This window comes from Xenopus tropicalis, chromosome 10 (assembly GCF_000004195.4).
Source record: "Xenopus tropicalis strain Nigerian chromosome 10, UCB_Xtro_10.0, whole genome shotgun sequence".
Classification (NCBI taxonomy): domain Eukaryota; kingdom Metazoa; phylum Chordata; class Amphibia; order Anura; family Pipidae; genus Xenopus; species Xenopus tropicalis.
The window spans coordinates 11,680,733-11,702,170 of NC_030686.2; the positions used below are offsets into that span (position 1 = coordinate 11,680,733).

At 46.5% G+C, this 21,438-nt stretch overlaps 1 protein-coding gene across 1 annotated transcript; it reads right to left on the reverse strand.

The window, feature by feature from the left end:
- Positions 1 to 6,572: 6,572 nt before the first annotated feature.
- copz2 (COPI coat complex subunit zeta 2) lies at positions 6,573 to 21,415 on the reverse strand. Its single transcript, XM_002938024.4, has 8 exons — positions 21,219 to 21,415; positions 17,617 to 17,685; positions 10,745 to 10,826; positions 9,789 to 9,880; positions 9,648 to 9,703; positions 7,829 to 7,906; positions 7,483 to 7,534; positions 6,573 to 6,961 (listed from the first exon to the last, which is right to left on the reverse strand). Exons 1-8 carry the CDS (start codon positions 21,240 to 21,242, stop codon positions 6,872 to 6,874), a joined length of 543 nt encoding a protein of 180 aa, XP_002938070.1. The 5' UTR covers positions 21,243 to 21,415; the 3' UTR covers positions 6,573 to 6,871.
- Positions 21,416 to 21,438: the final 23 nt, after the last annotated feature.

Genomic DNA, 21,438 nt, shown 5'->3' on the forward strand with positions numbered 1-21,438 from the left:
AAATATGCCAAGCGCAGAGTCGCAGCTTCCACTATAAGCCCTTTACTCTTCATGCCCCTCGGCCTTTGCTTGCCGGGAGTCTTGTGTTCTGTGTATGTCCACATACACAGAACAACAGGCACTTGTATCCAGGAGTACAGACTCCTGGGTACAAGTGCCTGTAGTTCTACAGGGTGTAATGGGCGGCACCCATAATACAGTGAAACTAAAGAGCAGTGCTGCATCCCGGGCACTTGTGTAATGAGTACACTGGGCCCCTTCCAAGGGGCGGCTCAGATATCTCATGTCTCTGACTGTAAGGGGAATGATATTTAAGTTGTTTCTACACCTGAAATAATAGGGTAAATAATGTGAGGGTGGAACTGTGACTCGGCGCCAGCGCTTTCCTGGCAGCGATGTTAGAAATGAGGACAGGGCTAGAGAAGTTGGGGGCTCTGTAAATGCTGGAGGAGTGAACTGAAGCCCCACATAGCCCCCTTTCTATAGTAAGGATTCCCAAGCTGTGGGGAAAGCAGAATGGGGGGCTGATAGTAAGGCCTGGGGTAAATATAAGCATATACCAACCTAGTCTGCCCAGCCCAATAAATAGTGACTGTCTGTGGCACCTTACAGCCCCCCTGGCATTCCCAGTACCCAGAGGCACAAACAGCCCCCCAGCCCAATAAATAGTGACTGTCTGTGGCACCTTACAGCCCCCCTGGCATTCCCAGTACCCAGAGGCACAAACAGCCCCCCCAGCCCAATAAATAGTGACTGTCTGTGGCACCTTACAGCCCCCCTGGCATTCCCAGTACCCAGAGGCACAAACAGCCCCCCCAGCCCAATAAATAGTGACTGTCTGTGGCACCTTACAGCCCCCCTGGCATTCCCAGTACCCAGAGGCACAAACAGCCCCCCCAGCCCAATAAATAGTGACTGTCTGTGGCACCTTACAGCCCCCCTGGCATTCCCAGTACCCAGAGGCACAAACAGCCCCCCCAGCCCAATAAATAGTGACTGTCTGTGGCACCTTACAGCAGCCCCTCTGGCATTCCCAGTACCCAGAGGCACAAACAGCCCCCCCAGCCCAATAAATAGTGACTGCCTATGGCACCTTACAGCAGCCCCTCTGGCATTTGCCTGAACCCACAGATTGCCAGTCCCGGCCTGATATATTACAAACACTTCCGCTAGCAACCAGGCAGGAATTTGAATGGTAGATTGGAAAATGAATAGAAAGATCATTCTGAATGGAGATATAACTTACTGCACAACCAAATAGCATTCATTAAGTCATTAGATGGAGATTAGAAAGGCAAAGCACAAAAAATAGATATATAAAAAAGACCAACTGTAAACAGTCTGCTTCATACTGAAAGTTGCTTCTACACTATGAGTTCATATTGGACCTTGGTCTACTGTACTGTGGTCTACACTGCTGCAAATATAGCTAGAATCTAAGCCATAAAGCATGGTAGAAGTGCTGCAATGTGAGAGAATAGTAATAGCCTTCATTATCTGATTACTCCCAGACAAGCACAGAAGGCAGGGCCACTCCTGCCATGAGGGAAGGTGAGAACGTTTCCTGCAGGGAGTGGTCAGTTACCAGGGGGGGGCAAAAAGCTGCCTCTAGTAACCTTAAAGGGCTGGTTCACCTTTAAGTTAACTGTTAGTATTTTATAGAATGGCCAATTCTAAGCAACTTTTCAATTTCTCTTTATTACTTATGTTATAGTTTTTGAATAACTTGCCTTCTTCTTTTTTAAATGGGGGGTCACTGACCCCTGCAACGAAAAAACATTACTACTACTTCTTTTTCTATTCATGCCCTCTTCTATTCATATATCAGTCTTTCATTCAAACTACACCCTGGTTACTAAAGTAATTAGGATCCTGGCAACCAAATAGCTGCTGAACGAAAACTGAAATAATTGAAAAACTATGAATAATAAAAAATGAAGACCAACTGCAAATTGTCTCAGAATATTGCTCTACGTCATGCTAAAAGTTAACTCAAAGGTGGAAGAGAGGGGCGGCAGCAGTCCCTGGGTTGGCACTGACAAAAGAAACTGTCATTCCAACCATTCGGCTATTGGATACTGTGGGAAGCGGCTCTGTGTGCGCTGGTTTACGCGCTAGTGGCCGGCACATTACCATACTGGGCCTCTGGGTACTTCAAATGCCTATTTGGACTCCCAGTACAGACCTGCTTTACATTCTTCATCCTCCTTACTCTGTGCCTGTGACTGGGTGGGAGTCTAGGTCAGTGGGGCCTACTGGGTTTTTCCTGGTATCTCGCTGGCCCAGTCCGACCCTGCATGTTACAGTATGTACAGCTCCATGTTCTGCAAGGTATAAGTCTGGCCTGTTTGTCCTACAATATATATGTAGTCATTGCTGGAGGAAGAATGGTGACAGGATACTCGCACAGTGTATGTAGGTGGAGGAGTCAGCACTGCAGCGGGTCAGATACCTGTGGGTAGATTTGGCTTGCTGGCCTGCGGGTCTTACCCACAGCGTCAGACTGGGCCACAGGGGAACCAGGAAAAAACCTGAACCAGACCCAAACCCCCCATGGAGCTCCTGTGATCTGCCGGTCTCCCTCCCCCGACGCACCACAGGTGAGTTTCATTTAGCCGCACTGGGGGAAGGGGATCGTGGGGTGTGTGTGAAGGCGGTGGGATCCATTGGGGGGTGCAGGGGCCCCTGTGCCCCTTAGTCCGACCCAGCTTACCCATATTTCTTATTTTATAGTACCTATAATATCTTCATTTTACCCCTTTGAACATTTTTTAAGCTTTTTTTTCCTACCTCTTCTATGGATGTCACTTCCAGTTTGCAGCAACTTCCTGTTCAATGGAGGTCAGTGGGTTGTGGATAAGGCAGTTGAGGGTCAGATACAGGTCTTGAAAATTGGTTCTGCGCTGGACTTTAGTAGGTGGCACAGTGCAATCCAGTGAATATAGTGCTACTGGCAGGCAAGTGGGCCAGGAACCTGATTAAGTAGCTTCTTTGTAAATGAAATTCAGACAAAGTATAATAAAAACTCACCCAGAGTGGTATGTACACAGCACATTACCTGTATAATATACATCTTTCCCCATATAGGGAACTGTACCTATATTAGCTAGAGATTTTACCACTAATCAATATTAGGCTGATACAAATAGTCTAATTACATTACACAAGCTGTCACTATCATTGGAAATATTAATGACCTTATTGATACAATTCACGTGGATAAAACAAGTATCTAATAATAACCAGCAGTGCAGTTTGTGCCACAAGGGGAGAAACTGGGCACAAAAAGCTGCCCCTGGTAACATTAAAGGGTTGGTTTACCTTTAAGTTAACTTTTAGTATGTTATAGAATTGCCAAAGCAACTTTTCAATTGGTCAGCATTATTTATTTTAAATAGTTAATTACTTGCTTTTAAATGGGGGTCACTGACCCCGGCAGCCAAAATACTATTGCTCTGTGAGGCTCCAGTTTTATTGTTACTTTTTATCACTTATTTTTCTATTCAGACCCTCTCCTATTTATATAACAGTCACTCATTCAAACCACTGCCTGGTTGCTAAGGTAACTTGGACCCTAGCAACCAGATAGCTGTTGAAACACCAAATTTAAGATCTTCTGAACAAAAATGGAAATAAACTACAAATTAGCAATGAAGACCAATTGCAAATTGTCTCAGAATATCACTCTCTACATTAGCCAGTTATTAGGGTTGCCACCTTGCCCCTTTAATACTGGCCATGTATTAATATCGCACCCTTCTTGGATAATTAGCGATTCATTTAGATGCATGCTGCAGACTAAACCGATTAATGTGCAGCCATGCATCTAACTTAATTGCTAATTAGCCATGCAGGATGTTAGTGAGGTGTCAATCCTACCAGTTATTGTATATCAGCATCTGAAGGCTACTTCTCAATGCTGAAGCAAGCTAAAATCAGTATTGGATGTATAATTGTACATTTACCTATTTCTGCTCATTTTCAGGAAGCCAAAATTCAAGTCACTTGGGCACTCGGCACCTAGAGGGTTAAACGGAGAATATGCCCCATGCTGGGGCATTTGTATCAAGAGCATTTGTTTCTGCGCTTCCCTTCAGTGGTGTTCTCCTGCGTTCCAGGGTAGCGCAGAACCTAATGAATTCTGTTCTCCCCCTGTTCCACCTGGTGCAGTGCTGGAACCCCCTCCTATAAGAAGTATTGTAGCTTTTTTATTGTCAAAATGAATGGGCGCCAATATATTCCTATACGTCTGAGTGTTGGTTGAACAGCAGGTGGCGCCACAGGATCACATTTGGAAACCAGTGCAATTCTATAGACTGTATAGGCCAGTGTTTTTCAACCTTTTTTGGGCAAAGGCACACTTGTTTCATGAAAAAAATCACGAGGCACACCACCATTAGAAAATGTTGAAAAATTTAACTATGTGCCCAGCAGCAGTGCCCCCCACACTAGTGTGCCACGGAACAGTGGTTGAAAAACGCTGGTATAGGCAAACTGATTATTAACAACAAGCTGCCAACATATACTGCAGTGCTGTACAATATAGGGGTGACTACATGAAACATACACATTACATACCTGATACAGGGGGCACTGCTCACAATCTAAAAGGTGCTGAATTTTCTCCTTTTGTAAAGCTACAGTATAAGATCTGCTCATTTGGCAACCACACCAAATGCCCCCGGTATGCCCACCTAAGGTGGGTGATATCATTCTAATCTGATCTTGACCCTAGGGTCCCCAATCCAATGGGAAAGTCAAACCTGCCCCATTGACATCTTGGCCATTTTCGGTCAGGTAGGCCTGTCGGAGGGCCCCATGCCCAGGCAGATAAACTGCCGAACTGGCAGCTTAAATATTCCCGTGTATTGTTGCCTTAACTCTGCTGAAGTTTGCATCAAAATCAGGTTTATTTTCACTCTTAAATTTGCTTAAAATCTGAGTTGCGCCATTGTGAGTGTAACATGCTGAAATTGTGGTGGTGCTAATGCTTTGCACAATTACCCCACTGTATTTTTGCTATATAACTATGGGCTAATCTGGCTAATTTCCGCCATAAACAGCCCTGTATTGTATGTGGGACATTAGCATGGTCACACATATAGTAAATATGCCCCGTTATATAAAAAGATATGGTAGAATGTTTTTACATGAACAGACCCCAGTGGTAGTTTTACCCCAGTGATAGTTCTTAGGGCCTGGATATCCCTCTCCCCAATGGGCTGTTAGGCTCTGAGGACTCATAGTGACTGTGATGCCTTTTGCACGGATGCATTTATTGTAATTATTGCTTTAAAGTCTCAGGCTAGGACCACATGAACATTATCTGTACCCAAGCATAGGAAGGCCAGAGCACATCTGCTACAATACAACCTTCAGCCAGCAGATGGCGCTGTTAAACCTGCTACACTCAAAAGACCAGTTCCATGAAAGCTCATTCCGGGCAGGCAAGGAAGTTTAACATGGCATTTATAGTACACAATTCCCCAAACCAGTCCTAGGCCTAATATAAAGCCCCAGTCTGTGGCAACCCTCAGCAGCCCCCCTGGCATTTGCTAGAGTTTGGTGATTGCCAGCTCAGGCCTGTAGTTGCCACCTCTATACACACAAACCCACATGTCCAATTAGCAGTTAATGTGGATGCTGGAAATTGCTCATAGGAGGAACAGAATGGCGCTTACAGAGCAGACACAGTGAATGTTCTCCTGGGCCTGTAAATTGCTCATTAAGCCCTGGGAGTAGCTGTTCCTTTGCTCCCAACTACTAGACACTTGGGGATCATCAATTTCTACTAGTTTTTTCCCATGCAGTGGGGGCGCTTAGCATTTGAGGCTACAAAGGAAGCCACCCTTTAGCAAAACGCCTGAGGAAATCCACACATAGGGTATACCAGCCACATATTAAATCCACATTCTGCAGGCCTAGGTAGTAATTAATTTAGATGCATGCTGCAGACTGAACTGATTTATGTGCAGTAAATTAATTACAAACTAGGCTGCAGAATGTGGATTTAATATGTGGCTGGTATACCCTATGTGTGGATTTCCTCAGGCATTTTGCTAAAGGGTGGCTTCCGTTGTAGCCTCAAACTCTAATCGCCCCCACATCCATGCAGAATGTAGATTCAATATGTGGCCTATATTAAAGGGATGAGGTGGCAACTCCTCTAGCCACACACAAATCTACATTTAGGGCTGAATTGGCAGCTGGAGGTAGAATTTCTACATATCTGATGATTCAGCCCTGAACGTTAGTGCAGGGTGGGAACAATCTTTCCTGCAACCAATGGTCACAAGAAAGATCGTTATTGCTACATGTATGGCCATCTTTACAAAAAAATGCAATAAGTGTTGGACCCCTGGGGTGGGGCCCAAAGCAGTGAGAGGGAGGGGCTCAGCCTGAAAATGTTGGTAAGAACACACACACACACTAGAATGCTGTTGGAACTGTAGCAAAGTGACCCAAAAGGTTGGCCTTGGATGCCCTGGGTAGCAATCAGTGGCCTGAGATATCACGCCTTGCTAAACATGAAACCCACCGGTGGAACATCAGTGGAGCTACTTGCATGAACATTTGGTTGAAAGCTGTTTTTTTTCTCTTTATTTGGGTGCAGTGCCAGGCCCTAATTACAAAACTCATTTGCAGAGACATCTGGCCATGTTTTCCAACAATAGAAATAATGACACTTATCCAAAGGGGTTCTGTATAGTTGGGAAATCTCAAAGGCACGGCTCGGCAGCTGCCAACAACTACAACCCCCAGCATGCTTAGCTACTCAACTGACACAAGTCTGATATAAACAGACATTAAAGCAAACTCAGCTGTGGCACAGTGGAATAGCAGGACAAGCAGCACACTTTCCAGGCTTGCACTACGACTGGTCTTTTTGGGATGTGCCCTGGTCTCCGCTGCCAGTCAGATAGTCAAACAGCACAAAGCCGAAGGCAGGTTCCGAGATGGTCTGTAACACAGACATTGCATCATCAGTGAGAGACAAAGCAGTGAAGAGACAGGGTACGGGAAAAGGGAGGCTGTGCTGGGGCACAAAGCGTGTGTGTGTGAGAGTGAGTATGTGTGTATACTAGGGGGGCACAGTGTATGGCCACCTTAATTCTGGCCCTGGTAAACTTGACCACGCTTGTTTGGATCCAACAGAACTATATAATCAATGTCCATATCTGGGCATAATGGGTACTTGTGTCCATACTGAAAGCTAAGATGTGGCAAAAATTACAGCTTCTATCACTAAAACCTAAACCCAAACCTTCTGCTTAGGCAGGGAAGGGCACATTGGAAAGGTTCAGTTTTAATTGGATGAGATGGGTGAGCCTAACAATAGTGCTCAGGTATATTTCCATACTAGGCATTAGAAGTACATTTCTTACTCCTAAAGGGGAAAATGTTCCCTTTATTTCTTTCTACCCTTTGGAGGGGAAATGGGCCCAAGAGGAGACAGACAGGCTAAAGAGATTGCTTCCTTACCTTGAAGCTGAGTCGCTGCACAACCTGCTGATAATCGCTCTCTAGAATCACCCTGAGAGACAAGGGAACACGCATTGAGTAACCCCTTAAAATATCTATAAATTACAGGCATCTAACCAGCAGCTCCATGTTGTTTTTTGACTACAACTCCCAGCATCCTCCAAGAGAATGAGGAATAGTTCAATAACCAGCTGCAGGCTGGACATCTTTACCGGATTCTCTAATCAAGGCTGTCCACCTGAAAAGCAAGGGTTCGCTATAACCCATACTGTGAATTTTGGATAATTATACCCCTACATTGAAACATGTGATTGTGAGATTACACAGTATTTTATTCTGCTCTCACCCCTGGTCTATGATCTCATCCAGGACGAGGAAGGCTGTATCCATGTTCTCCAGCAGGGAGCTCCGGTCCACATGTTTCCTGTAGGGAACATTTCCATTGGTGCAGGAAGCATAAACATGGGGAATAGCTAGTCCCTCAGGCAAAAAGTGCACTAATGGTCATGCCCCCAACCCACCCCTTTTTTAGTAGCCACAAACAGTGTTTAGTAAAACACTACAGGACCCCATGCTTCCTCTGGGCTGCTGGTAGATACCTTCTAGCCAATCAGGCTAGTTCTCTGGCAGCAATGGCTGACCAAGAGCATGTGGCATTGAAGCCAATCTTGTCCTGGCTGCTTCTGGTTAGCAATCACTGCCAGAAAGCTAGGGCTAGGAAGTCAGACATGGCGACCAGCAAGCATTCTCCCCTATTCTTCCTTTAATATCAGATACAGGGGAATGTGGGCAGTGCAGTTGGGGAAGGATTCCTCTACTGGGGGATGACATCTGGCTTCATCTTCATCCACACACTCTAATGCAGGGGTGGGCAAACTTTTTGGCTCACGGGCCACATTTACTCACTCCCGGGCCGGACCGGGCCAGGGCGGGCAGGGCCAGGCCAGCGTTATGCCCCCTTCGTCTCTTTAATTCCGGCACGCCAATGACACCAAGTCTCGCGTGATGAGACTTGGCGACGTCGGCGGGCCGGATTAAAAAGGCCAAGGGGCCGGATGTGGCCTGCAGGGCCGTAGTTTGCCCACCCCTGCTCTAATGGCCCAAGTATGTAACTCTCAGACTTGTGAATAACTTTGCTTTATATAACAAGACAAAGTATACTAACCCCCAGATGTAATAAAAGGCACTAAGTTTGCCCAGGAGCAGTAACCCATAGCAACCAATAAGATGCTTGTTGTTAAACAGGTGACCAGTAAATTCTCCCTGCTGACTGGTTGCTATGGGTTACTGCTTCTGGCAAACATTAGTTATTTCCAAACACTTCCAAAATGAAGTTTCTGTAGTTTATATAAGTATGGTGGGCTGGCTACATGCCCTGTTCCCCTGGTTACACGAGCACCTCTGAAATGATGCAGTAAGTTGGATGAGCAATGGAGTCTGCCGTGCTTTAAAGGGGCAGTTCAGTGTAAAATGAAACTGGGTAAAATAGTTTGTTTGCGCAAAATAAAAAATGTTTTCAATATAGTTAGGAAAAAATGTCATCTATAAAGGGCTGGAGTGGGCAGATGTCTAACTTAATGAGCAGAACTCTACTTTTTGCTTTACAGCTCTATAAGCTGTTAGCAGTCATTAACCAATCAGTGACTTGAGGGGAGCCATATGTTCCATAACTGTTCAGTTAGTTTGCATTTGAATCTGACCTGCGTGCTCACAAACTAACTGAACAGTTATGTCCCAGGTGCCCTCCCTACAGTCACTGACTGACTAAGAGGTTAGAGAGCTGAAATCAGGAAGTAGTGTTCTGGCTATTATGTTAGACATCTGCTCAATACAGCCTTTATAGATGACATTTGTGCCTAACTAACTTTATTAGAAATATTTTTCATATTGCACAGTCTGTCTGTTTTACCCAGTTTCATTTTTACACTGAACTGTTCCTTTACTCTGCTGGAATAAGAAGATTTAGAGATGCCAGCCAATGAAACCTTGCATTACTGAGGTACATGGGTGACTAAGCAAAGCAGAAAGTTGCTCTTATCCTGAGACCAATCTGGTGTTAGCGTGCACACATCAGTTCCGTGCGTGTAGCTGAGAGCACACAGTGCACACACGTGGCAGCAGGAATCCCATGCACACACACACACACAGGAAAGCTTGGCACTCACCGCAGCATGTGGCACAGACTTTCACAAATACAAGTCAGGGCAGCTAGAAGGAGAAGCTGGGGGTGGAGACTGTGGTTAAAAAACTGCCCCCCAACCAGAATCACCCTCAGTGGGATTATATAACACTCTGTCATCATTTACCTCATTCTCGTGGGGGCCGCCAATGATGTAACACGTGATGTCGGATAATTTCTGACACAAGGCAGTCACACTGTCCACAAGCAGCACTTCATCTGCGGAACAAATAACAATGGTTTGGGGGGGCCCATGTGGGGAGAAGGAGTAGGAACCCAGTGGCACGACTGGATTCCAGTGGTATCTACCTGGCCTGAATATTATTATATGATGGGGAATTTTGCAATATACATCAGTTACAAAATATGCAGCCTTTTCATGATTTTTTAATGTAATAATCTGGTTTGGAACAGTTCCCTAAGCCCCACCCCCTGTTCCCCTGCTGATCTGGCTGACTACTTTGTGACTCAAATAAACTGTAACAGTAGTCGCCTGTCCCTTAGCCTGCCTCCTCCCAATCCCACAATCCCCTGCTGCACACGTGATGTCAATAAGGAAAGGAACATCCCAGTGCAATGCATTGTGGGTTATGTAGTTCCTGCATGCTGTCTGTAAGCTGTGGCAAAATTGTTACAATTTGTCACATTAATGTTTTAGTCCCTCCTCCCCTGCCAGGATTTCAAATGATGCAGAAAGAGAAGAACTGTTTTGCAGCTGGATTTCAGCATATAAAAATGGTATTTATTCATACTTTTTGAAGGACCAGATTACAGTGATAGGTATATAAGTGGTCTCTGTGTTGTTGTTGTGTGGGGCTCTTTAACAAATTTTGTTTTGTAAGCACAAGTTCCCCTTTAAACTATAACAGGGAGGATAACAACTACATAATAACTACGTTTTTAAATAGCTATAACCTTGTTATCAACTGAGGGAGGATGATCAAATGTTAGACACAAGGGGTGCCTGTATCCAAGTTTTGCTTAAGGAATATTTGACATTAATCAATATAGATAAGTCAGGTATAGGCATGCTTGTACATATGTCAATACACACACACACTGAAGAACTCAGCGCCATCTTACTGTCTGCTTTATAACTCCTTCTGAAAATCTGCTTCTCAAACTCTTGCTGCTCTGCCAAGGATGGGTAGGCATCGCCGTAGTACTGGGTCACAGAGGAAAGAAAAGGAAAAGTAATAATGTGTAATGTACTCCGTATCAGTCACGCACGGCTGGGCAGTGGAATGCAGCCCGGCCTGTCTTACACAATGAGCCCAGATCTACACAAGCATCCCTGCACATAAGGATCTGAAAGACTTGAGGGACATGCTATTAGCCCTCCCAATCTCATAATCCCAGACTGCAGAGCTCACTCCGGGGATGCTCAAAGATGTGTCCCTCCAAGGTATATACAGTATATGACCCACTGCCTGTGCCTGAGCTCCACAGACATTATGTTATAATGTGGCCTACAAACATGGCGTATATCAGCTAACTGGCAAATTTAAACAACAGGAATGTAAGGGAAACAAACACATTGCCACATTAGGATCATTATATATTGGAGCTGCCTACAAGGTAATGTAAAGTATTTCCCAGCATTTTACCCAGCAACTAAATATTCTGAATTGTTACATCAGTCTGTAGGGACAATGGGGCAGATTTATCAGTGTGAGATTACAGCTCCCTACAAAAAAACCTCACCCACTTTCTATTCATATGGTGTTTTTAAAAGCGTATTTATAAATGGGTGAAAGTTAGATTTCACCATTTTATAAATACGCATCTAAAAATCCCATAGGAAGGAATAGAATGTGGGTGAATTGTTCTGTTGTGAGTTTTAATCTCACATTTTGATAAATCTGCCTCTACAACAATGCTGTCCTACTTGGTACAGAAAACCAGAATTATTCTGACCTGGTAGAAGGTTGATAATGGAACCAGTTTTGACCACTCCCTTTTTAAAACCACACCCATATTTTTCTAAGAGCTTTTTAGACCCCCATTAATTATGGTAGCACGCTTTACTCATATGTGAGAGAAGTTTATTATGTCATATTAAGACACACCCTTTAATCCATATGCCTCTCCCCTGTGGGTAGCACAGCAACCCCCAGCACATAATCACACACCTTAGGGAGCCCCTTACAACTTCTTCCAAATGCTAACAAACTCCCAGAACAAACCCATGTTCACCTCCACAGGCAGCATAGGGCAGGCAGAGTATGGCACACACAGGCTGCATAGGGCAGGCAGAGTATGGCACATACAGCCTGCATAGGGCAGGTAGAGTATGGCACACACAGGAAGCATAGGGCAGGCAGAGTATGGCACACACAGGCAGCATAGGGCAGGCAGAGTATGGCACACACAGACAGGGTAGGGCAGGCAGAGTATGGCACACACAGGCAGCATAGGGCAGGCAGAGTATGGCACACACAGGCAGCATAGGGCAGCAAGAGTATGGCGCACACACAGGCAGCATAGGGCAGGCAGAGTATGGCACACACAGGCAGCGTAGGGCAGGCAGAGTATGGCACACACAGGCAGGGTAGGGCAGGCAGAGTATGGCACACACAGGCAGAAGTATGGCAGACACAGGCAGCATAGGGCATGCAGAGTATGGCACACACAGGCAGCATAGGGCAGGCAGAGTATGGCACACACAGGCAGCATAGGGCAGGCAGAGTATGGCACACACAGGCAGCATAGGGCAGGCAGAGTATGGCACACACAGGCAGCAAAGGGTAGGCAGAGTATGGCACACACAGGCAGCATAGGGTAGGCAGAGTATGGCACACACAGGCAGCATAGGTTAGGCAGAGTATGACACACACAGGCAGCATAGGGCAGGCATAGTATGGCACACACAGGCAGCATAGGGCAGGCAGAGTATGGCACACACAGGCAGCATAGGGCAGGCAGAGTATGGCACACACAGGCAGCATAGGGCAAGCAGAGTATGGTACACACAGGCAGCATAGGGCAGGCAGAGTATGGCACACACAGGCAGCATAGGGCAGAGTATGGCACACACAGGCAGCATAGGGCAGAGTATGGCACACACAGGCAGCATAGGGCAGAGTATGGCACACACAGGCAGGGTAGGGCAGGCAGAGTATGGCACACACAGGCAGCATAGGGCAGGCAGAAGTATGGCACACACAGGCAGCATAGGGCAGGCAGAGTATGACACACACAGGCAGCATAGGGCAGGCAGAGTATGGCACACACAGGCAGCAAAGGGTAGGCAGAGTATGGCACACACAGGCAGCATAGGGTAGGCAGAGTATGGCACACACAGGCAGCATAGGGTAGGCAGAGTATGGCACACACAGGCAGCATAGGGCAGGCAGAGTATGGCACACAGGCAGCATAGGGCAGGCAGAGTATGGCACACACAGGCAGCATAGGGCAGGCAGAGTATGGCACACACAGGCAGCATAGGGCAAGCAGAGTATGGTACACACAGGCAGCATAGGGCAGGCAGAGTATGGCACACACAGGCAGCATAGGGCAGAGTATGGCACACACAGGCAGCATAGGGCAGAGTATGGCACACACAGGCAGCATAGGGCAGAGTATGGCACACACAGGCAGGGTAGGGCAGGCAGAGTATGGCACACACAGGCAGCATAGGGCAGGCAGAAGTATGGCACACACAGGCAGCATAGGGCAGGCAGAAGTATGGCACACACAGCCAGCATAGGGCAGGCAGAGTATGGCACACACAGGCAGCATAGGGCAGGCAGAGTATGGCACACACAGGCAGCACAGGGGAGGCAGAGTATGGCACACACAGGCAGCATAGGGGAGGCAGAGTATGGCACACACAGGCAGCATAGGGCAGGCAGAGTATGGCACACAAAGGCAGCATAGGGCAGGCAAAGTATGGCACACACAGGAAGCATAGACTCGACCCGCCTGTGACATCACAGAGGGCCTCTAAATAGACACTGCCAGACCCGAAAGCGGCAGGGATGGGCAGAAGGGCTCAACCTGCTTTTGATGTTGCATTGACGGCCCAAACCCACCCGACCCGCGGGTAGGGGGCCGGCCCACACATCACTAGTCGGGGGATGCATGCAGCCCACAAGATGCCAGTTGGACAGGACTGACCTACAATGATCACACCAACTGTAGTTAACCAGACAGCTTGATTTAGTTGCAGTCAGAAGAATTATATGGTCATGGCCATATAAACCTGGTCTTTTCGTTTCAGCAGCGTAGAGCTATCTAATTAACCCCAGAAAAGCAGAGGCCTATGCTTAGCATATGCTAATTAGGATTCGGGTCAGCCAGGACCGCAAATTCAGCTGAATCTGAACCCTGCTGAAAAAGGCAGAATACCGAACCGAATCCTGGATTCTGTGCATCCCTAGTATAAACCATGGTTGTCAAACTGCAAGCACATGGGCCAAATGATTTAGTAGAAAGGCATTGGGCAGCCGTGGGGAGAGGGTTTTTTTTTATTTACGATACAGACACCCGAGGGCCGCCCCCTTAAAGCTGCCGTCCAAGGCATGGGCCCTCCAGTGTCTATATCGTATGTATGGCCTTGAGCAGTGTTACCCTACGCATCCCTACACACGCATGTTGCCATTTTGCTGAGCCGCACACAGACCTATATGACTTCAATGCACTGGTAGTTGCCCCCCCTTGTAAACAACATCTTGGATCTATAAAGGGGACAATGAGTTATGTCTGCACAGGGAGGAAGGAAATTTACATTCGGTCAGTCAACACACAGCTCCTCTACATGGAAGCAGCTAAATGTATTATAGTGCAGAGGGAATCCTGAGTTACACACAGAGTCAAGGAGCAAGCATTTATTGTGCACCTTAAAGTGCATTAACAACACAGGCCAGTCCGTTATTTACCCTATGGGAAGTCAGTAAGTTCTTTGAATGTAAAATTCAGTAGGTAATTTATTTACAAAAGGTCAGTTATTTACACATGGAAATATAGGGCAGACGAGGGAAAGGAAATGATATGTGCAGATGTTGGAACATTTGCTATACAAAGGAGACGTGTGGCCTTGTGTTGCAGGGGGAGCTGATGAGTTATTTACAGACATGTATGTTATGTTTCATGGAAAAGAAACATTGTGATTCCCAAGTTCATTACCACCAACAACAGAAGGTGGGTGGGCTAAGCAATAACCAACCCCGACCAACGGAAAGGTTAGAAACATGTCTGGGACAGGAAGGTGGCTGCCCATTTTGTGCGTAATGGTATGTGCTGTATTTTTAGTTGGGTCAGTTGCGGCCAGCTCTATATGCCTGTATCCCCTTTCCAATCACATGGCATAGTGCACAGCCCACACATTTAAAGGGCATTTACTTGTGTGGCACGCTGCCATAATCTGCACTAACCATGCAATGCGTTGCTATCCTATAAATACCCTTAAATACATTAAAAGTGTATCCTATGTGCTTGTGTCGCCATAGTCACAAGACAGAATAGAAAGCAATAGGGGTTATGGGAGCATACTGTCTTAGTTATTACAAAACCCCATCTGGACTTCACTGGCAGTAACACACAGGAGAATGGTCATTGCACAGAGGGGCAGATTTATCAAAATGTGAGTCTAGAGCTTAATACATAAAAACTCACCCACGTTCTATTTGTTCCTATAGGATTTTTAGAAGTGTATTCATCAATGGGTGAAAGTTAAAACTCACCATATGATAAATACGCTTCGAAAAATCCCATAGGAATGAATAGAATATGGGTGAGTTTTTATCTATTAAGCTCTAAACTTACATTTTGATAAATCTGCCCCACTAGAGTCTGTGCAATGACCATTTTCCTGTGTGTTACTGCGCAGTGAGGAAAGGGTTTTGTAATAACTAAACTTAAGTACAGTATGCTCTCATAACTCACATTTTGATAAATCTTCCCCTAGGTTTAATTGAAACACATAACAATGGTTTTAGTTAAATCTTAGGAACATTAAAGCCACCAATGCCGTGAAAAAACAGCAGCTATTTTGACTCCATGTGTGCCTTCCCTGGCTGGCAATACAGCTGGGATGAAAAATAGGCCCTGGCATTCCAAGTACACAGAGGCCCAAACAGCCCCCCCAGCCCAATAAATAGGCACTGCCTATGGCATCTTACAGCCCCCCTGGCATTCCCAGTACCCAGAGGCCCAAACAGCCCCCCCCAGCCCAATAAATAGTGACTGCCTATGGCACCTTACAGCCCCCCTGGCATTCCCAGTACCCAGAGGCCCAAACAGCCCCCCCAGCCCAATAAATAGTGACTGTCTGTGGCACCTTACAGCCCCCCTGGCATTTCCAGTACCCAGAGGCACAAACAGCCCCCCAGCCCAATAAATAGTGACTGTCTGTGGCACCTTACAGCCCCCCTGGCATTTGCCAGAACCCACAAATTGCCAGCCCGGGCCTGGGCACAGGAAATAAAGTTACAATATTGCCTACCTAAGTTGGGGCAGTTGGAATACACAAAGCCTTTTCCTTTAGTAAAATTTAGGCTGTACCCCTGACTCCTAACCTCATATGCCAGCGGTTCTCAACCTGTGGGTCGGGACCCCTTTGGGGGTGGAACGACCCTTCCACAGGGGTTGCCTAAGACCATCGGAAAACACATATTTCCAATGGTCTTAGGAATAATTTTATGGTTGGGGGTCACCACAACATGAGGAACTGTATTAAAGGGTCGCAGCATTAGGAAGGTTGAGAACCACTGTCATATGCTTATACAGGTATGGAGCCTATTATCCAGAATGCTTGGTACCTGGGGTTTTCTAGATAAGGGTCTTTACATAATTTGGATCACCTTACATTAAGTCTACTGAAAATGAATTGAAACATTAATTAACCCCAGTAGGACTGTAATAAGGATTAATTATATCCTAGTTAAGTTCAAGAACAAAGCATTTTTTATTATTAGAGAAAATCAGTTTTAAACATTTGAATTATTTGCTTAAAATTGAAGTCGATGGGAGATTTCTGGATAACAGATCCCATACCTGTATAGTAATACACAAAAACCTATGAATAAACTATAAAATATATCCTTATAAAAGGGGGTTAGTGATGTCAATTGTGCCACATGACTCACTGAAACGTGTGTACAGGTATGGGACCTGCTTTGCAGAATGCTGGGGACCTAGGGTTTTCTGGATAAGGGGTAATTATATCTTAGTTGGGATCAAGTACAGGTACTGTTTTATTATTACAGAGAAAGGGAATCATTTAACCATGAAATAAACCCAATAGGGCTGTTCTGCCCCCAATAAGAGGTAATTATATCTTAGTTGGGATCAAGTACAGGTACTGTTTTATTATTACAGAGAAAAGGGAATCATTTACCCATTAAATAAACCCAATAGGGCTGTTCTGCCCCCAATAAGGGGTAATTATATCTTAGTTGGGATCAAGTACAGGTACTGTTTTATTATTACAGAGAAAAGGGAATCATTTAACCATGAAATAAACCCAATAGGGCTGTTCTGCCCCCAATAAGGGGTAATTATATCTTAGTTGGGATCAAGTACAGGTACTGTTTTATTATTAAAGAGAGAAAGGAAATCATTTTTAAAATTAGAATTATTTGCTTATAATGAATGGAGTCTATGGGAGATGGCCTTTCCGTAATTCAGAAATTTCTAGATAAGGGATCCCATACCTGTAATATAAAAATAATGTAACTTTCTTGTAAAATATAAGCATTTTAGAAGTCAACCTGTGTAAAAGCACTTCACCTGACGGCTCAAACCTTTATATGGTTATAAAACTAATCTGTGCCTTCCAATATAGTTAGAATTTACAAAAGGGGGAACATTAGGTCCTATATTATAAAGGGCTTAAAAGTCTTATATATTTATAAATACATGCAACAAACTTTCCACACACATTGAGTGTTAATACGTTTGCCATGTGTAAAATTACTGAAACTTTTAGTTATGCTCTTAGAGACAAGCATTACTTTGGCGAGAAGTCTGCGTCCATCGTGGTCCAGAATAATGAAGGCTTTCACAGTGTAAAGAGATGGATCCTGCAGGAAAAACCAAAGAAGGCTGACATTGTTTAGCTTGTGGTAGAGTGTATAGGCAATACAGCAGCATTAATATACAGCAGAGAAAGCAGAGATCAGCACTAGGGTGGTGCTAGCTAGAAAAGACTGATTAGTGATAGATCTTGACCCCTAATTAGGGCAAAGACACATGGGGCTATTAACAGTAATTAGGGGCACTAGCTCTGGCATTCAACATAATGGGTAGTAGTTAATTTGAGACCCATATGATAATACAGGTATGGGACCTGTTATCCAGAATGCTCGGGACCTGGGGGTTTCCGGATAAGGGATCTTTCCGTAATTTGGATCTCCATAACTTAAGTCTGCTAAAAATCATTTAAATACTGAATAAACCCAGTAGGCTTGTTTTGTCTCCAATAAGGATTAATTATATCTTACTTGGGATCATGTATAAGGTACTGTTTTATTATTACAGAGAAAAATGAAATAATTTTAAAATATTAGAATGATTTGCTTATAATGGAGTCTATGGGAGATGGCCTTTCCGTAATTCGAAACTTTCTGGATAATGGGCATCCGGATAAGGGATCCCATACCAGTATGTTTGTAGGGAGTTTATCAGTGGCTCTGCAAATGTTTAGAAGTCACAGACGAGAGAGACAGCTCAACTGAAGCCTTCTGTGTAATGAAATAAGTGCTTAACCCTGAGTAGGGCTCAATATACCGTAAGTCAGTGATCCCCAACCAGTGGTTCGTGAGCAACATGTTGCTCACCAACCCCTTGGAAGTTGCTCCAAAGTAGGTGTTAATTTTTGAATTTCTGGTTTGGAGGCAAGTTTTAGTTGCATAAAGCCCAGTGTAAAGCCAAAGAGAACCTTCTTTAGGCTGCCAGTCCACATATGGGCTACCAAATAGCCTATTATAGCTCTTATTTGCACCCCCGGGAACTTTTTCCATGCTTGTGTTGCTCCCCAACACTTTTTCCATTTGAATGTGGCTCACTGGTATAAAAGGTTGGGGATCCCTGCCGTAAGTGCAAGTGTGGGGCCGGGCAGGCTCAGTGCAGTCTGCAGCATGCATTTGTGCCGATTACTATTCATTACGTGGCTTTATCATGTGATAAGCCATACAGTGTCCGACTGGCCCAGCAGGATACCAGGGAAACTCCTGGGGGGCCCAGCTGTCAGGGGGGCCTCCTGCTCACCCAACCATTTGCCTTGTATGCCTATACCATGACCATTACTCAATTGGAGGATAATAGCTGGCCGGGATAGGGTGCTGAGGATGTTAATAGCTGGCTGGGATAGGGTGCTGAGGAGGTGTATAGCTGGCTGGGATAGGGTGCTGAGGAGGTTAATAGCTGGCTGGGATAGGGTGCTGAGGAGGTTAATAGCTGGCTGGGATAGGGTGCTGAGGAGGTTAATAGCTGGCTGGGATAGGGTGCTGAGGAGGTTAATAGCTGGCTGGGATAGGGTGCTGAGGAGGTGTATAGCTGGAAGGGATAGGGTGCTGAGGAGGTTAATAGCTGGCTGGGATAGGGTGCTGAGGAGGTTAATAGCTGGCTGGGATAGGGTGCTGAGGAAGTTAATAGCTGGCTGGGATAGGGTGCTGAGGAGGTTAATACCTGGCTGGGATAGGGTGCTGAGGAGGTTAATAGCTGGCTGGGATAGGGTGCTGAGGAAGTTAATAGCTGGCTGGGATAGGGTGCTGAGGAGGTTAATAGCTGGCTGGGACAGGGTGCTGAGGAGGTTAATACCTGGCTGGGATAGGGTGCTGAGGAGGTTAATAGCTGGCTGGGATAGGGTGCTGAGGAGGTTAATAGCTGGCTGGGACAGGGTGCTGAGGAGGTTAATAGCTGGCTGGGATAGGGTGCTGAGGAGGTGTATAGCTGGCTGGGATAGGGTGCTGAGGAGGTTAATACCTGGCTGGGATAGGGTGCTGAGGAGGTTATTAGCTGGCTGGGATAGGGTGCTGAGGAGGTTAATACCTGGCTGGGATAGGGTGCTGAGGAGGTGTATAGCTGGAAGGGATAGGGTGCTGAGGAGGTGTATAGCTGGAAGGGATAGGGTGCTGAGGAGGTTAATAGCTGGCTGGGACAGGGTGCTGAGGAGGTTAATACCTGGCTGGGATAGGGTGCTGAGGAGGTTAATAGCTGGCTGGGATAGGGTGCTGAGGAGGTTAATAGCTGGCTGGGATAGGGTGCTGAGGAGGTTATTAGCTGGCTGGGATAGGGTGCTGAGGAGGTGTATAGCTGGCTGGGATAGGGTGCTGAGGAGGTTATTAGCTGGCTGGGACAGGGTGCTGAGGAGGTTATTAGCTGGCTGGGATAGGGTGCTGAGGAGGTTAATAGCTGGCTGGGATAGGGTGCTGAGGAGGTTATTAGCTGGCTGGGATAGGGTGTTGAGGAGGTTAATAGCTGGCTGGGATAGGGTGCTGAGGAGGTTAATAGCTGGCTGGGATAGGGTGCTGAGGAGGTGTATAGCTGGCTGGGACAGGGTGCTGAGGAGGTTATTAGCTGGCTGGGATAGGGTGCTGAGGAGGTTATTAGCTGGCTGGGATAGGGTGCTGAGGAGGTTATTAGCTGGCTGGGATAGGGTGCTGAGGAGGTTATTAGCTGGCTGGGATAGGGTGCTGAGGAGGTTATTAGCTGGCTGGGATAGGGTGCTGAGGAGGTTATTAGCTGGCTGGGATAGGGTGCTGAGGAGGTGTATAGCTGGCTGGGATAGGGTGCTGAGGAGGTTATTAGCTGGCTGGGATAGGGTGCTGAGGAGGTGTATAGCTGGCTGGGACAGGGTGCTGAGGAGGTTAATAGTTGGCTGGGATAGGGTGCTGAGGAGGTTAATAGCTGGCTGGGATAGGGTGCTGAGGAGGTGTATAGCTGGCTGGGATAGGGTGCTGAGGAGGTGTATAGCTGGCTGGGATAGGGTGCTGAGGAGGTTAATAGCTGGCTGGGATAGGGTGCTGAGGAGGTTAATACCTGGCTGGGATAGGGTGCTGAGGAGGTTAATAGCTGGCTGGGATAGGGTGCTGAGGAGGTTAATAGTTGGCTGGGATAGGGTGCTGAGGAGGTTAATAGCTGGCTGGGATAGGGTGCTGAGGAGGTGTATAGCTGGCTGGGATAGGGTGCTGAGGAGGTGTATAGCTGGCTGGGATAGGGTGCTGAGGAGGTTAATAGCTGGCTGGGATAGGGTGCTGAGGAGGTTAATACCTGGCTGGGATAGGGTGCTGAGGAGGTTAATAGCTGGCTGGGATAGGGTGCTGAGGAGGTTAATAGCTGGCTGGGATAGGGTGCTGAGGAGGTGTATAGCTGGCTGGGATAGGGTGCTGAGGAGGTTATTAGCTGGCTGGGATAGGGTGCTGAGGAGGTTATTAGCTGGCTGGGACAGGGTGCTAGGGTGCTGGGTAAGTGTAAGCGCACTTGGCACCGGTGCAGTCAGCATGTGGGGCAGTCACTTGACTGCGCAAACTACGCTAGGGAGGGAACAAGCACACGCTGGGGAGGGAACAAGGACACGCCGGGGGAACTCATGGTGCGAATGCCCCTTCCATACCGGCACACTGTCCGTGAAGCTCATGTTTAACTCTCAGGCGCTTCCCGACTACAAGCCACGCCCACTCCCCCAACCTTCCTGTCACTTTCCCTTCCGCACACTGAACATACGCCAGGCGCAGTAATACGGTCGGTAGGCGTGCCGGCGCTACATATATATAAACACTGCGACACCACACAAGGGACTTCATCCCAAACAACCTAAAGTATCGCTAAGGTGA